The 16,218-nt window shown below is 40.2% G+C and overlaps 1 protein-coding gene across 4 annotated transcripts in view; it reads left to right on the top strand.

The window, feature by feature from the left end:
• PKHD1 (PKHD1 ciliary IPT domain containing fibrocystin/polyductin) overlaps positions 1 to 16,218 on the top strand; it is a 414,787-nt gene that overhangs the window by 161,402 nt on the left and 237,167 nt on the right. For all 4 annotated transcript variants that reach the window (XR_002802305.2, XM_014734488.3, XM_070244730.1 and 1 more), the window contains 5 exons: positions 5,117 to 5,327; positions 5,734 to 5,891; positions 8,225 to 8,416; positions 11,387 to 11,512; positions 14,309 to 14,439. Coding sequence is in view for 3 of the 4 variants with exons in the window: in XM_014734488.3 (XP_014589974.3) it covers positions 5,117 to 5,327; positions 5,734 to 5,891; positions 8,225 to 8,416; positions 11,387 to 11,512; positions 14,309 to 14,439 (818 nt within the window). In the remaining variant the exon portion in view is untranslated. The remainder of the gene's footprint in view (positions 1 to 5,116; positions 5,328 to 5,733; positions 5,892 to 8,224; positions 8,417 to 11,386; positions 11,513 to 14,308; positions 14,440 to 16,218) is intronic.

Raw genomic sequence — 16,218 nt, 5'->3', positions numbered from 1 at the left:
GCCCTTCGGTATCCCTGCATTCTGGCCATGCCACGTGTATAGCAGTTACTTGAATATGTCATGTTGTCCCACACCGTTGTATACGCTGTTGCTTTTGCCTAGAGCACTCTGCCCATTTGGTCATCTGGCCCACTGTGGCTTATCCCTCAAGACCCAACTCAGTTGTCACCTCTCAGAAACAGCCCCTCCCTCCGTGAGAGTGAGGTGCTCCATGTCTGATCACTGGCAGACCCTGGATATCCTTCTGTCTTAACACTTAATAGGGTGCATTTATGATTTTTGTTTGTCCATTTCCTGTACTCATCATGGACCCTGGAGGACAGGGACTATGTTCCCTTTATGTCTGTGTTTCCAATGCTTGAGAAATGTTCATGTACACAGAAGAAAAGATAGCATTCATGGTTTTGCTATGGATAAGGGTGAAGCTGCGTGCAGAAATAAGGGGGAAATAAATTGTATATATTTGAGAAAAATATTTATAGTTCTTTTCTGAGTTCTTTATATTTCTATTCTGATGTGAACGTTATTTTAATGAAATGATTCCTTCCTTCCTTTCTCTCTCTTTCTTTCTACTGATTTGGAAAGGTCTTGGCAGTTATTCACTTGGAATAAAGATTCAAGTCCTACAAAACAAACAGAGGACAATTAGTGATTTTAAAGTGTGTTAACCCACAAAGATTATTTTCTTTCTCTCCATGCCCATTTGGCAAGATGGTTCTCTGGGACTGTGTAATTATGGATGAATGGCGCTGAAATGCTTGAACAATAATTTGTAGGAAATACAATTATGGGTAGAAGTCATTAGTGGGAGTAAATGAACAGTTTGTTGGTTAACAGGTCAATGTTGAAAGCCCAAAGTGGTTAAACATTGTATTAAATTACAAGTTAAGAGCATAGCCCTTTTTCATTTAAGCGCATTCATAAATTATTGAGCTTTTTAAACTGTATTTTTACATGTTTTTTGATTCGTGGCATAGAAAGGAAGGGAGCTGCCCAACCTGGGTTTCTTAAGAGTTCTGTGAAGTGAAGTGTGTGCAATGGTTTCTTCATCAGAGAAGTCGGTCGCTCCATGTTCTGTGGCATTAAGTAATATTTATAAAGTAAAGAATATAACTTTTTGACTATCAAAGCTAATTGGATATAGTCAATATATAATTATTTCCAGAAGCCAGGAATTTCATTATGTGTCCACTTCTTTGGTTCTGAATTCAGAAGACCCCGTTTCAGAACTTACTGCTGACATTTTACTACTGTGCAATATTGTCCTTGTAGTATCTTAGCTTCCTAATTTGTACAATTTGTTAAAAGACAAAGAGAAACCCAACAGAAAACATACAATTCTTTCTTCAGAGTAAAACTATTTACCATAGGTTGGGTTTATTCTAACTTCTTAATAAAGTTTTATGTTGTTTTTACTGCTTTTTACATATTGAATGTTATATATTCCTTTAGGTATATATCTGATGGGTGCTTACAAGTAGTTGTCCAGAAGAAAATATCCAAAATAGTTAATTTAAATCCTTATGAACTGAATGCTAATTGTGAGCCTTGGACTGTGTTAGGAATTCTGATGTATGTGAAGGAAGCATAAGACAGCGGCCCTGTGTTCAAGGTGCTGACTGTTGACGAGGGGAGATAAGACGTATGCCCTGTAATAATTACAGAATCACTTAGTACTGAACTATATGCTGCGGACTATAGGTTTTACCTCACATCTTCCCAGGCCTCCCTGAACCTGCTCAGCCTATGGATATTTCAGTAGCGATAACAAAAATTTTACAGCCCACTTCCCGCAACTCCCGCACAACCTCCAACTCTTTCCAGCATTCCTGTCTGCTTGTTATAGGTGTTCTCATGACACACTTCATTTGAGTTCATCAACCAGTCTATCTGCCGCAGTCACCATGAGGCTTCTGTCATGCACTTTTCCTCCTATGTTGGTTTTCTTGGTCATTGTACCCTGCCACCCCTGCTCATGGTACCTGCCATGAGAATACCAACACATGGATGCCAAGGGTTTAGACTTCCATTGCTGCCCAGGGGGTCAAACCCCTAGGTGTGGGAGTGTGCTGTGTTCCATGATGAAGTGTGGTGACCGCCTCTCTCTGCCACTTGGAGTCCCACCTGAACATCTGGATGCCAGAACTTTGGGGTGCTTGTTTCTTCATGTCTCGGTCATGATTTTTCTCATTCAGTACATATTTATTGAACACCTATTATATACCAGACATTGATAGGCATTGGTGCTATGATGGTGAGCAAATATAGGTATAATTCCTGCTGTCATGTTTAATAGGGAGAGAGAGAATGACAGTAACAGAGTGTGCAGTGTGTTAAGCACTAGTAAGGAGAGGGACATAGTAATGCAACAGATTATGATACAGGTTTGACCTAGTTAGGAGTTCTCAGAGGCTTTTCTGAGGAATCAAATGGAACATCATTCTGAAGAATGAGGCAGAGTGAGTAGATGAGAGAATCCCAGGCAGGGGAGCGTCAGGTACAAAAGCCATCTGAGAGTTCCTTCAGGTTCTTTCCTCAGGTTCAGTCACGGGTCCATGTGGTCAGGAGAGAGGACTCATATTGGAGACAGACCCCATGCCACCTCCATCATCCTCTTTTTCTCCCATCTGCTCCTTTGTGTAGGCTTATTCTCCTATGCAAAGCAGCACAAACAAATGGCCCGCAAACTAGCCAGGAATGCTTGGGCATGCCTAAGACCCGGATGTACACAGACCTTTAGCTCAGGTAAAAATCCCATATCACTACAAGATGGATGGGAGGGGGTGGACATCAGCATGGGCTGAAGTGCTCCCTGAAATCCAGCGGAAGAGGTGGAGCTCAAGCTGCGTTTTGGAAGAATAGTTGAGGGGAAGAAGGCCCAGCACACAGATGGCAGGGACAGAATGGGCAAAGGGATAGACGTAGGAATGATCCTGTTAAAAGACAAGAGACAAAGAGACGGGGCTTCCTGGGATGGAGAGTTTATTAAGGATTCCAAGACCATAAAGTAGAGTCAGATAATGGAGTGTCTTGAAAGTCAGGAAGGGAATTTGTTTCTGACTACAGTAGGAAGATACTGCAGGTTAATGAAAAAGAAGGGATGTAATTAAAATAACATAGCAAAGTTTAAAAGAAAGAACAACGCAGAATGGTCAGAAGAATAAAATCTGTTTGCAGGGGGTCTAGCTCAAGTGATTATTAAAATTATTTTGGCATTCTTGGGTTTGAGATGGTAATAACTCATCCGATTGTCAATATCTGCTATGTTGCTAGAAATATGAGGCTGGCCCTCATGAAACAGCGAAGCTTGATGTTTTAGTCATACACACAGAGGTGTTATTTTTGCAAGGAAATGAATAAATTATGAGATAATTTTACTGCTTTCTAGAGGCTCTGTCAACATTTGAAAGGACATAAGATTAGGTTAACAGTTAAAAACTCACTCCAAAGATTCTCTGTGATTTTTTTCATTCATTCAGGCTTGACTGTTATGTGTAAGAATGTTTAGTTGAGAAATTTCTTTGTTGTCCCTACTCTTGGTTCTGCCACATGTAGCTTGCATGTTGGTAGTACATAGTAGGTGTTTGTTGCATATTGATTGAGAATTGTGAATCATTGATCACAGAATTTAATAGCATTTTGTCTTTTGTAAACATTTTCTATGCTTCATAGAGGTTTTCTCCGTGTAGACATTCAAGAAGGGATCATAGAAATTCACATATATATGCATGTACATATAAATAGACTTTATTTCATTTTTTTGTTCCCAAAGGTTAAAACGTACAAATAAGGAATAAAATTAAAATTATTTTCTTTTGGCATGATTTATGTCTTAATTTTCACCTGCCCTATAATTAGAAATTTTGAACTCTGTAAATTTTTTTAAGATAAAATTATTGCCCAAGTAAACTTCAGAAATTACATCATTAACCCAGAGACCTTTCTAAGCCTGGAACAACATTATTGGTACAAGTGCCCGCACACACAGAGACAAATAAATAAAGAGGGAAGTTTAAAATAATTTGAAAATGATTTATTGTCGGCCACCTCTGCAGTTAGACATTCGAGTATTATTACTCTACTTCAGCCCAACAAGGGAGGACAGTAAGTGGCTGTGGGCTAAAGGTAAATTATGATCTATTGCAAAAGAGGAAGGAAATGTACTGAGGAAAGAAGAAGGAGTTGGGAGTAAGCCATGTGTTTTCTGAAGTATTGCTTCAGATAATGGCTTGAAAAAAATCTTTGCCTTGACTCTTGCGGGAAAAGCCAGAGTAAACTGTGAGACCATCTACCTTCTTGAATCTTTGACAGTTAAGGGGTAATGTACTATATGGGGAAGATGAGATGGATGCACTGGAGCCTAATACAAACCAAGATATCTAAACCCTTCTTTAACTTTGCTTAGCAGTCCTAACTTGAATACACCCAATTTTAGAGTTTAAAGGGATCATTTAATACACCAAGATTTAGCACAATGAATCAGGGAAAATTTTGATTTTGGACTCTACTAACCCTATATGTAAAGTGAGTTGAAGTCTTCAGATTAGAAATTTGTTATGGACTTCTGTATCAGAAAGTCTAATAGCCATTTGTTTATATTTGAAATAAGAAAGAAGTGGCAAAATTTGATCCTCAAAGTACAGTGTGATGCAGGGAAGGAAGAGAAAAGACTAAAATATATTGAAGATCTATCATGTGGCGAGGTCCAAGCTAGATGTTTCATAAATATTATCTCATTTAATCCTCCTAAAGCTCTATGGGGAAAGGCCTTGCTACTTGTGCTTTGTAATAGAGGAAACTGAAGCCTACTCTTGAATATATCACCCAAAAGAATATGGTTAGAATATGACAAAACTGATTCAATTGTGAGCTTCGTCTGACTCCAATTCCAGTGTTTTTCATGTTACGCCATGTTCAATCCTGCGTTATTTGCACCATATGACAGATGAGAAAACTAACATCCAAAAGAGTGAAGGCATTGGAGGCATTGGTGCTTATCAAGCCTGAAGCTTGCTTTCCCAGATTCTTCTTTCACGGAATTCTTTGGCTAAATAATATCACATTTATTATTAACTACTGAAATGTCTAAAGGCAAGTTTCCCTTGGACTGCTTTAGGTTTGCTACCAGAAGTAATGGTCACCCATCTTCGAGCAGCTGCCTATGCCCGGGACACAGTGTTGGCTCTGGAAGATGCTGTAGATTGGCACCCTGGGGATGAAGTTGTCATCATCAGTGGAATAGGTGTAGCAGGTGCCAAACCCATGGAAGAGATTGTCATTGTGGAAACTGTGCACAATGCAGACCTCCATCTGAGGTCACCCTTGAGGTACTGTATGTCAGCTCGGTTCCGTTTAGATGGAAGAAGATGAGGTCTTGACTGCATTGGTGTCTGTACAGTTGTTTGTCTTTCAATGACTTATTTTCACATTAGGTAATGCCAGACATGATGACAAGAAAATCACGAGGCATGAAATATTTTGAAGATTTAGCCTTCTTAAATAGGCTTTTTTTGTAAGGCTCTATAACTTCCGTCTTACAGTAGGTGGTCAGTGCAATAGTCTGCATTGTTCTTAATTTTCACATCCTTGTGCCCATAGTCTACTCTTCTGTATCTGAGGTTATAAAGGAATAGACCCCCAAATGGTGAATTACGCCAGTCTGGTGGCTCGCTATTCCCAATAAGATTCAGAGTGATATCTTCAGATGTATCTTTTTCTTTTTCTTCTTTTCAGGTATTCTCACAACTTCACTGAGAATTGGGTGGCTGGAGAGCACCATATTTTAAAGGTCATGGTGGTCCTGCTCAGCAGGAATATTACCATACGAGGAAATCTCACTAATGAGAGGATGAAGCTCCTTGCGTCATGCCAGGAGGCCAGTGCTTCAGAAGGTAGACAAATGTTTTGTTCGGAAGTCCAATGAGTAAAAAAGAACATTCTTACTGTCAAATGATATGTGGTTTTGTCGACTTATTTCAAAAGACAAAAACCCTTAATCTTTGCATGTCCATAATACTCCATAGTTTTCAGAATGCTCTTGATAAATTGTCATTTCATCTCCTGCCCTCAACAGCCTTGTGAAAGAGATAGACAATAGTATCCACTTGAGAAATTAATTATTTCTCTGGGGAAAAAAATTTCCTGTTAAATAATTAAATCTAGAGAGTTGAATTAAATTTCCACGTTAGAGGTTATAAAGAAGACTTAACTCGAATTCCAAGCCCCTTCTAAAATTCTCAGGAAAGCTGTTTAATGTCGGCGTCACCAACACAGGCAGCACATTCTTACTGACTAGTAGGGCTCTTGCCTCCTCCCCAACCCCCACTTTTGGAGTTTGTTGTCTGAATGAACCACCACATACTTTATGTAAGTGGTTGGAAAAGTCAATTTATCTTCTAGAAGAATAACAGGCACTGACTCACGCTGATGTGCCTATTAAACATCTATTTCAGGGATGGTTAGTTTAGTAGGTTATGTTTTGGTTTCCCAGGCTGTAGATTATGAGGCTTTCACATGTTGTGAAGACATCATTTGTCAACTTTGGTCCAGGACGGTGTGGGTGTCAAGGATGACTCCCAGGCATGAGCTCTGGATAGATGATGAGGCTATTTATTGAGATGGGAAGAGGAACACGTTTTGGAGTGGGAAGTGGAGATCCTGAGCTTAATTTTGTACATGTTTAGACTGAGATGCCAGGCCAGCATCTGAGTAGAGATGTCTGGTAGTGTTTGGAGCCTGGAAGAAGTGTCAAGGCCGGAGTTAAAGATTTGAGTCATGTCTACATAGATTCATGGGGGTATAATGTTGGGATATGGTTGGGTGAGAGAGACCTTGTCCCCACCCCCACCACCCCAGTCATCTAGCTCACAAATATGTCATTCTGAAAAATATTTTGATACAGTGGGTTCGAATCCAGTTACTACCAACTTTAACAACTCTGCTGAAATGAGATCTTCATTCTATTCAAACTCTTCTGGTAATTCTCATACAGGTATTCTGAGATCATATTGTACAAAACATTGCATTTGATCATGCTGCAAGTAAGATCACGCTTCTAGGTTCAGGCCATTATAAATCTGTGAGCTCCTAATGGAAAAAAATCCCTGATTTCAACACAACTCTTAAATGTTATTATAAAATTCTCAAAAAAACCCCAAATTCATAGCCTTTCTTTAAAAAAATAATATGTCATTCACCCCTTCTTTGTGTGGTGCCGAAGTGTGGGAATGAGGTAGCCAAATACAATAAGACAGAGGCCCGGCCACTCAAAAATATTATGGATCACTGGCATAAATAATCAAAATTATGAGAAAGCATACAAATATAAAACACCTCTTCATTTACCCCTTATATATTTATTCTCTGAATATTAGCAAATGACTGGACTCTGAAATTTATTGTTGGTTATTTACTGTGGAATGATACATCATTTTGTGTTAGTGGCACTTCTTTGGTTTATTAACATGGATAAGAAAGAATTAATTCAGGAGATAATTTCTTCTCCATTCTGAGGTTAGTTTACACCACCAAATGCCATGTGTCAACAGAAAGTGTCTGTTTTGGTTTCCCAGGCTGTAGATTATGAGGCTTTCACATGTTGTGAAGTCACAACTCTCTGTAGCTATAGGAGTTGTGTGCATTATGTTCATGCAGTTTTCTATCCTTGCTGTGGGTACGGCTGGGAAGGAGGTGTTGGTGGGGGCTGCTCAGTGACTTCTCTGGAGCCTTTTGCCATTTCTGCAGTGGCATTATTGCTGACTTCCTAACCCATAAAGCAGCAAAGCAAAGGGGAAGCCCCATTGGACAGCTTAAGTCTGAAGAGCGCTGTGTTTACATTCAGGGCTCCCGTCTCTTCTCTATAATTATTAACCGCGAGAAGGTCGTTTTGTTGCACGCTGCCTCCGGGGGATCTTTTGGATTGAAATAAGCATCTATTTAGGTTGGGTTAGTGGGGTATAGTTAGCCTCTTTGTGATGGTAATTAAGGTGATTGATTTGGGGGCTTCTGGAAATAGTAGAATGAAGGCAACTTTGTGTCCTAGTTATCAGATGTTTTAATTAATAATCCAAAGAGGAGAATCAAAGTAAAAGGGAAGTAAGATTATTAAATGAAATAAACAATAATGGTTTGTCATTTGTGTGAACAGTGCCTTTCAAACTGGGAGATTTGTCTAGAAGCATGTTACACGTGCTTCAGGTCCCCCTGAGTTCGTTCTGTATTTCAGGTAATTTGCAGAATTGTTTATATTCCAAGAGTGAGAAGATGCTGGGATCCAGAGATTTGGGGGCCAGGCTCATCGTCCAGTCCTTACCGGGGGAGCCCAGCCGAGTCCAGCTGAAGGGTGTGCTCTTCCGGGAGTTGGGGCAAGCCTTCCGTAAGCATCTGAGCTCGCTGACTCTGGTGGGAGCCATGAGAGGTAAGTGGGTCCAGGCCTATGGCTTCTCAGTTTTCTTTCTTCTTCCATGTTCAAGGCACTACGTGTAGGGAATCGTGCTAGGTGATTATGTAGGACATGGGGGTTCAGAGATGGGTAATTATACTCTAGATTAGTGGTTCTCAAACTTCAGTATGCTTAAAAAGTCGCTTGGGGAGCTTATTAAATTCAGAGTTATAGACCCTGCCCTGACAAATTCTAGTCTAAGGTAGGCCTAGGTGTCTGAATTTTTAACAAGCAAACTTCATGATTCTGGAGCAAGTAGTCTGAAGAGCACACTTCGAGAAACGTCACTATAGGTACAACAAATGTGGATGGAACCACACAAATCCACGTTTTGATTCCTGCCTCTACCATTTACTAGCTTTGTGACTACAGGCAAATTGACAGTGAATAGTACACAGCAATGTCATGGGAGTCCAGGCACAGAGGAGAGCACTTCTATGTGAAGTTGTCCTAACTCAGAGGAATCTTCTGTCTGGGAAAATGGGGGAGAATGGGCTGAGAACTAGACACTTTTCCTGGCAACACGGACTAGGCAGAGTGTGCGGATCTTGGCCAGAGCTGAAGAGATAGGATGGGAGTAGGAAACATCTAGTGTAGGTGAGAACAACTAAGTAAAAAACAAGATCAGAACCAGAAATGAACATGATCAGATGTGCTGTAAAGGTTCTGAAAGCAAAGTTGGAGAGACACAGAAGCATCCAGGCAAAGATCCAGTACCAGAGGCTGACATGCGGAGAGTCAGAGAATTGGGGTCCAGGTGCTAGGTAATGAGGACAGCAGCTCCATTTGTCAGTCATCCTCTCCATCCCTCCACAACTCCAACACCCACACAGTCAAGCTTTGCCTTCCTAGAAAGGGGTGGAGCTCCAGGGGTGATGCCTGACAAAGGATATCAGGGCGCACTTGGTTCAGGTGGGCATGAGAGATGCTAGGATTTCAACAGGTAATGACAGAGTAATCCTGAGGTCATTGAGAGCAGGATCCTGGCTCGCCAGCTGCAGCATCGTTTTCTCATTTCAAATCATTTGCATGCCAAGGATGTCTATTTATCCCAATTTTCCACATCTCTTCTCCATTATTTATTTTTGACATTCATTTAGGAGGATGGTTCCTAACATGGCTCCTTGCCTGGTGTATTGGGACGATTATACCTTTGTGCCCTTTTCTCTAGTTCTTTGGGCTCTTGATGCCTATAGTGCTGCATAGTATTTGATGTGGGGGCCAGCTCCAGTATAAGTGAGGGCAGCAGTCACATATAAGTTATCCATTGAACATAATCAAAATCCACTTTGCTCAAAATTGCTTAATCTGCCTCCTGCAATCTCTGCTTTAGAGTAGCTGCACTTTTATCTATTGTTATGTATTTTTATATGCAAAAAGATTCAGTGCTTAAAAAAAAGTTTGAAAACCACTAAGTTAACACATTATTTCCTGTAGGTGTCTGTTAAAACGCAAATGTGTTTCTTGGGAGGGGGTAACACATTAACCCAGAGGTTAGAAACTTCTGGCATGCTTGCCAAAGAATCTTTTATTGTTTCATGCCCTGAAGGCCCTTGTACCCTGTGTGGCCAATTGCCTGCAGCCACAGGAGTTGGGGGATGTTGGAATCTTTGGTACTTTTAAAGATTTACCAATCCCTGAACTCAACTCATAATAGCTCTATGAACACGTTAATACTTATTGATTGCTCAGATGGCAGGCATATACTGATGGAGTGATGTGATGGAGATTTGGAGTCAGGAAAAGTCTTCAGTAGGCAAAATTTCCTCCAGAAGTAGTTATGGATGGGTTAATTTATTGGGGTGGATCCTTGGTGAGTAATGTGAGGACACCCATTACTAAGGGAGTTAAGATCAAGGCGAATGTGGAGTCCCAGTATCTATGATGACATTATAGTTGAGAATTTTCTGGATAGTCCAAATTTCAGTCAAATTATTCCACAAACCAAAGCAATTTTTCCTGTACTCCAAACGTTTGACAACCATACAATATCTCTCATTACCTAGAGATAACACAAATCTCCTGTTTCAGGATTTATCATTTGATTATCCAAATAATAAATTTTAATTATTTTAGGGTAAGTTTCTTACACTTGTGAAGTGCAGAATTTACTTAGTTTTCTTCATCTTTATATCTCCTGCACAGTGCACAATTCCTGAAATGTATAGTTGATACTCAGTAAATATTTATTCACTGACTGATCCAGTCCACATAACTTGATTTCCGGGGTCATAAAATATGCCTCTGGAACCGGTGCAATGATTTTTCTAAATGTCAGTTCCTTTTAGCAGAGTGTACTTAGTAGAAAGAGTACTTAATAGTAGAGGGTACATCCCTTTAGTTTCATAAACCCACCATTTTAAAAAATAAGAGTTATGATCCTCAGGTCAGCATCTGACTTTGCTTACAATTTGGAATAAGAATGTCTGGCTGGCTTGGGCCAAGAATATTATTGCCTGGCAAGTTAAAAGTATTATTTCACAACTCAAGAAATAATGACTACATCTCCTCATGCAAGATGTAATTTTCAAAGGTCAGGTTTGGTCCCTAAGCAGCTCTCTTCTCATTGTCCTTAACTTCTGTCTAGCTGCTGACTGCCATGTTGTGATGAGAGTTGACACTAGCGATAGCGGCCAATTGGAGATCTTGACAGCCATGCATTCTTCTGTGGTTTGGCCATACTGTCTCTTTCCTCAGGTGGTTTCCTTTTCTAGCACTTGACCCTTGGATTCCGCCCTGCTTATCTTTGGTATCTTTGAGGCGCATTGGTCTGAGTTGCCCATTTTCTTGATTTGGTTTCTGCTTCCCGCTCTTAATTTCCTGAGTTTCATTGTAGTGTGGGGAAGTGTTCTTAGTTATATTAGAGCTTGCTTTGGAGATGATCAACAGGATCTGAAGAGCCTTCGAGACTCACTTCAAGGTTTTACCTCACTCTCTCCTATTCAGATTCCTACCTACAGGGTTGCACAGTGTGGGGCTCCTTCAGTCGAGGCCTCAGCATGTCCAGGACCTTGGGCCTGAAGGTGACCAGTAACGTGTTCTATAATATTTTAGGCCATGCACTGTTAGTGGGTAAGTGACGAGCTTGTTTAATTTTTCCATTCTTGAGTAGAATACATAGTTTTTAAAAAGGAATTGTCTCAAAATTTGAATTCCCAATGTATGAAAACCTTAGCCTCTGTTCATTAGGAATAGGCCATAGTTAAAAATTCTGCATTTAAATTTAGTCATCACTGATTAGCTTACCAAACTTTACCGACAAGAAATTGATCTTTGAAGGGTGACATTTGAGTTCAGGTTAAATAAATATACAATGAGAGGTTTTGAAATTTATGGTCAGCAATTTTCACAGTAATTCAAAGTCACATAAGTATGTCTTTGTACAGTCTCACAGATTGTCAAACCTGGGTATTTGCTAAGTAGTTTAAAATCTTGAGTTCTGTTCTTAGCTGCTCCTGTGGCTTGCTGAAGAAGTCCATGTTTCAGAATCTTCTAATTGGTCACCTGTTATTTACTTCTGTCTTCTAAATTTCATTCCTCTTGTAGAACCCAGAATTATCCTTAAAAATCTCAAATTTCATCATATCGCTCCTTTTCTTAAAACTCCTTAAAAGTTTCTTGTTGTTCTTAGAATACAAATTTCTTAACCTGATTAAAAGACTCCTTCAGAGATTTTGCCTTTATTAACCTTTGTAAACTTGTCTTGCTCTGTCTCCCTTTGCACTCTAGCTATACTGACTTATTTAATTTTAATTCTTTCAAAAGACTACACTTTCTCCTGCCTCAGGACCTTTGCACAATCTCTTGGCCTCTATTCAAACCACTCACTCTTCCCCCATAAGATTCTCTCCCCCACACTCCCAAGTCAACTTCATCTGTTAAACTTTTTTAGCACCAATTGCTTTAAAGCATCATTGCTTTAAAGTTATATATGATGTTTCTGATCATCTGATTAACGTCTGTTTTTACCACCAGATTTTGTGTGAACACTGTTTCCTTAGCGTTTAGTGCATTAACTAGTGCACTGTAGGTATATTTGTTGAAAGAAATGAATGAATTAATGAACACAGGCTCTTTGGTTATATCAGAATAGAAAAGCAAGTCAGAGGTTTTCACTGAAAGTAAGACTATAACTGTATTTGTTAAATGGTGTTTTGTATTTCAATTAATTCTGTGACATTGTCGGTGGGTAAATGTACGTGTTCCTCTAAGAACGATCTGTTGAGATAAAAACTATAAAGGTTCTAGTGCTAAGAGGGAATCTGTTTAGTGAGAAAATACATATCATATGAACTTGCTTTAAAACAAACTCCAGGGGCCAGCCCCATGGCCGAGTGGTTAAGTTGGCGGACTCTGCTTCTACGGCCCAGGGTTTTGCCGGTTCGGATCTTGCACGCGGACACGGCACCGCTCATCAAGCCATGCTGGGGCAGCGTCCCACATGCCACAACTAGAAGGACCTACACCTAGGATATACAACTATGTACTGGGGGGCTTTGGGGAGAAGGAAAAAAAAAGATTGACAACACATGTTAGCTCAGGTGCCAATCCTTATTAAAAAATGAAAAATGAGCTCCAGCTTCAGAAGGCAAAGAGCTAAGGACGATAGACGTGATCAGGTGTGGGAGAATCTTTCGATCAGAAAAGGACAGCTGAGAGCAGTCAAACTAACAGATGGAGGAGTGACTTTGTTTATTCCTACTTTGTATAAGGGAAAAGTTTGCTGAAAGCTGCCGCGGAAATTCAGGAAGGTACTCAAACAATATTAATTTAGCAGATGACAATTATATAGAATAGCCTTTAACAAGGCAAAGAAGAAAATCTGTAGGAGGAATTTAGCCTTTAGTGCTTGGATTTTGTGAATGGGAGGCTCTTGACGTCTATTGTATTGCAGGTGAGGGAATTGGAGCATTTGTTTATGAGTGCATTATAAAGTACTCGATTTCATGCAAAATGAGTTTGCAAACCCAGACTTATGAAATGACATGGGAGCAGATACCTGGAGATCCAGACATGAGGGATCTGTGGGGCTGCTGTCTTTTGATGCCCCCCAAGTGTCTCATCTCTCTCCTAAGCGTGGCTCATGCTCTTATATTTTCTTCTATTCCAATTCTATTTCTTCTATTCTATTCTAAACCTCAGTGGTTTGGGCGTGAGGGTCCTAGGCACTGTCTGGCCTGTTCCTTCAGGGCATTCTAGATCTTCCAGGGGCAGAAGGGGGCATGCAGATAGCTGGCGGCCAATTTGAACAGCTGGGGATGGGGCTGGAGCTGACACAAGGCTGTGTGGCATTTGATTATGGAGACAGTCACTTAGACTCTTCCTGAGAAGTAAAACAGGAGATCTATTTCTTTGTTCTTTTTTTCTGTCTAAAATGAACTTCTGATCTGTGATACTCTAGAACTAAAAAGTCCATATAATCTGTATCTCCTTGTCTGGTTCATAGATAAAAGCACAAAAACAAAACCCAAACCAGCCACGCCCAAAACAAGAAATAGTGTTACAGTGTCCTTCATTTTCCTGGGTGACATGAAATGTGCATGATCTCTTGTTCTCTCAGGTACATACATGGAGGTAAGATACATCCTGTGGGAAGCTATGCCAACAAGAAAAAATGGTCAATATGTAAATTGGTTTTAAATCTATTACAATCCATTTAAGTTGTCATGTATGGTATAGACAGGCCTGACAGCAGAATGTTAGATATCTCAGATTTGTTGAACATACTAAATATTTTATATATATACATACACATATGTGCATTATGTGAAATGTAATGTGTATTAGCAGAAAGAAGAGTGTTGAGTTGTATAAATTTTAACTATGTTTGTAAATCATCTCTGTTTGATGCATCTTTTCTTCAATTAGACGAGTCAGAACAGGGAAGTATAATAAGAAACAATGTGATCATCCGTGTTTCCGGTGCTGAGGGACTCTCCAGTCCGGAAGTGCTGACACCATCTGGCATCTACATCCGAAACCCCACCAATGTTGTGGAGGTAAGGTCTGCAGCTCTGCCAGGGAGGTCAGAGTTGAGAGGGCATAATGTCCACTCCGGAAGTTGTTTGGAGTGGCGGCTTCAGTGGTGTGGTATAAAATATTTACCTGGTGCTCATTACCTGGTGCTGGTATCGAGAAACTGCTTTATGATTTTTATGTTAAACAAGTGCTTTAGGATAAATGTAATCATTTCTCTCAGAATTCCTGTGAAAACTCTTTGAGGCAATATCTATATGGAGCAAAACAAAGCAGATATTGATTATTTTCTGGTCATTTAGATTAATGCAAACTAAAATATCTTCCTGAGCTGTCCACTGTGGTTGCTTATTTTTGTCTCGGTTCCAATAATAATTCTTTGTTAAATCTTCACGATCTTACTATATTGATGCGGTCATATTGCTGCCCTTTAAGAGTGCTCAGAACTGGGGTCAGCAAAGTCATGAGGTCCCTGAGATCTTGTCAGATTCCAGGATGAATGAACTACACTCTGACGGCCTTGATGTTTTATCCTGCCATTTAGTACAACTTAACATTACTTTTTCTTGGTAAATTTCTCTCTAAACAACTTAAAAATTTATTTTTTCTGGTAGTTTTCCTAACCATAGACCCATGAATGAGGAATTGCATCAGAGTAGTGCGAAGGTCATTCGGTTTCCCCTTTTCCAATGATTTTATCCCCTGGATCATCTGCGAAAGGGTTAATGGCTGTGCTCTTCCGGGACACTCCTGTGAGCGTCTACTGTGTTATGGCAATTATGCCAAGTTTCTGAGAAACTGAGAGAATGAGCTTCCCCGTCTCCCTCTGATCGTCTGTTTTTAATTACTTTCAGCTGAATAACCCCTAATAAAAGTCATGGTTATCTCCTCGACCCTCTTCCAGACTCGTAATTGTGTTTATTCCAAGCAGAGCACTTACACACCATTTTAGGTGCCTAATGGGGGCAGCTAATATGCCAGTAAGGAAAGGAGGCAGACCTGCGAAGACGGAAGGAGACCAAACTCTAGACCCAGAGCCAAAAGAGCAGCATTTAACTTGGTGACTCCAGGGCTTGTTGCATAGCTACAACAGCAAGCTTTGGGGCCTAAAGAACTATGTTTTGCATACTTTCGTGGGTAGCATGATCTTGACTATGTTGAAATAGCCAGAGGAAAGTAGACCCTCAGGCTTGCCCAACTCAGCTTCCTACCTGTGGCTGGAATGTATCTCGATCCCACTTTGAATGCCAGGGGTGCTGTCTCTCTGATTGCTTCACTGGGTGGCACATTGTCTCCTGGGCAAGTGTCCTGGCCACCAGTCAACTGGAAGAAGAGCTGAACTGGCTATAGGTGCAGAGCACCAGAGGCCATCTGAAAAGCTGACGTAGGTCACCCGCGCCTTTGCAGCCAGACCTGTAGAACAATACTGTCAGCGAGGGAAAAGCTGAGTTCAAAACAAGCTGTTGTTCCCCGCTGGATGCCTTGCCTTGCCATTCACTTACTTTCTTCCTTGTATAACCATTTTACAAACTGAAAAACAAATACAATGCATGTGTTTTGAGAATGAGGTTTTAGTTTAAGTTGGTAATCCAGATTCATTAAATATGTTCATTAGATATATTCCTGACATTTTCATTTTCGATGACCTTAAAATTCAGTGGTTCTCTTTTCATTAGCTTCTTAGCTTTTAGCCCCTAACATAGTGTCTGAAACATAGTAGTTGCTCAAAAAAATTAATTGAACACAATGAATGAATGAATGTAGGTTTAATTCTATCCAAAGAATGAGGGGAAGAAAGAGAA

This window comes from Equus caballus, chromosome 20 (genome assembly GCF_041296265.1).
Source record: "Equus caballus isolate H_3958 breed thoroughbred chromosome 20, TB-T2T, whole genome shotgun sequence".
In the NCBI taxonomy this organism is placed as follows: Eukaryota; Metazoa; Chordata; class Mammalia; order Perissodactyla; family Equidae; genus Equus; species Equus caballus.
Note: the sequence above shows the minus strand (reverse complement) of the source record. Positions and strands in the feature narration are given on the sequence as shown.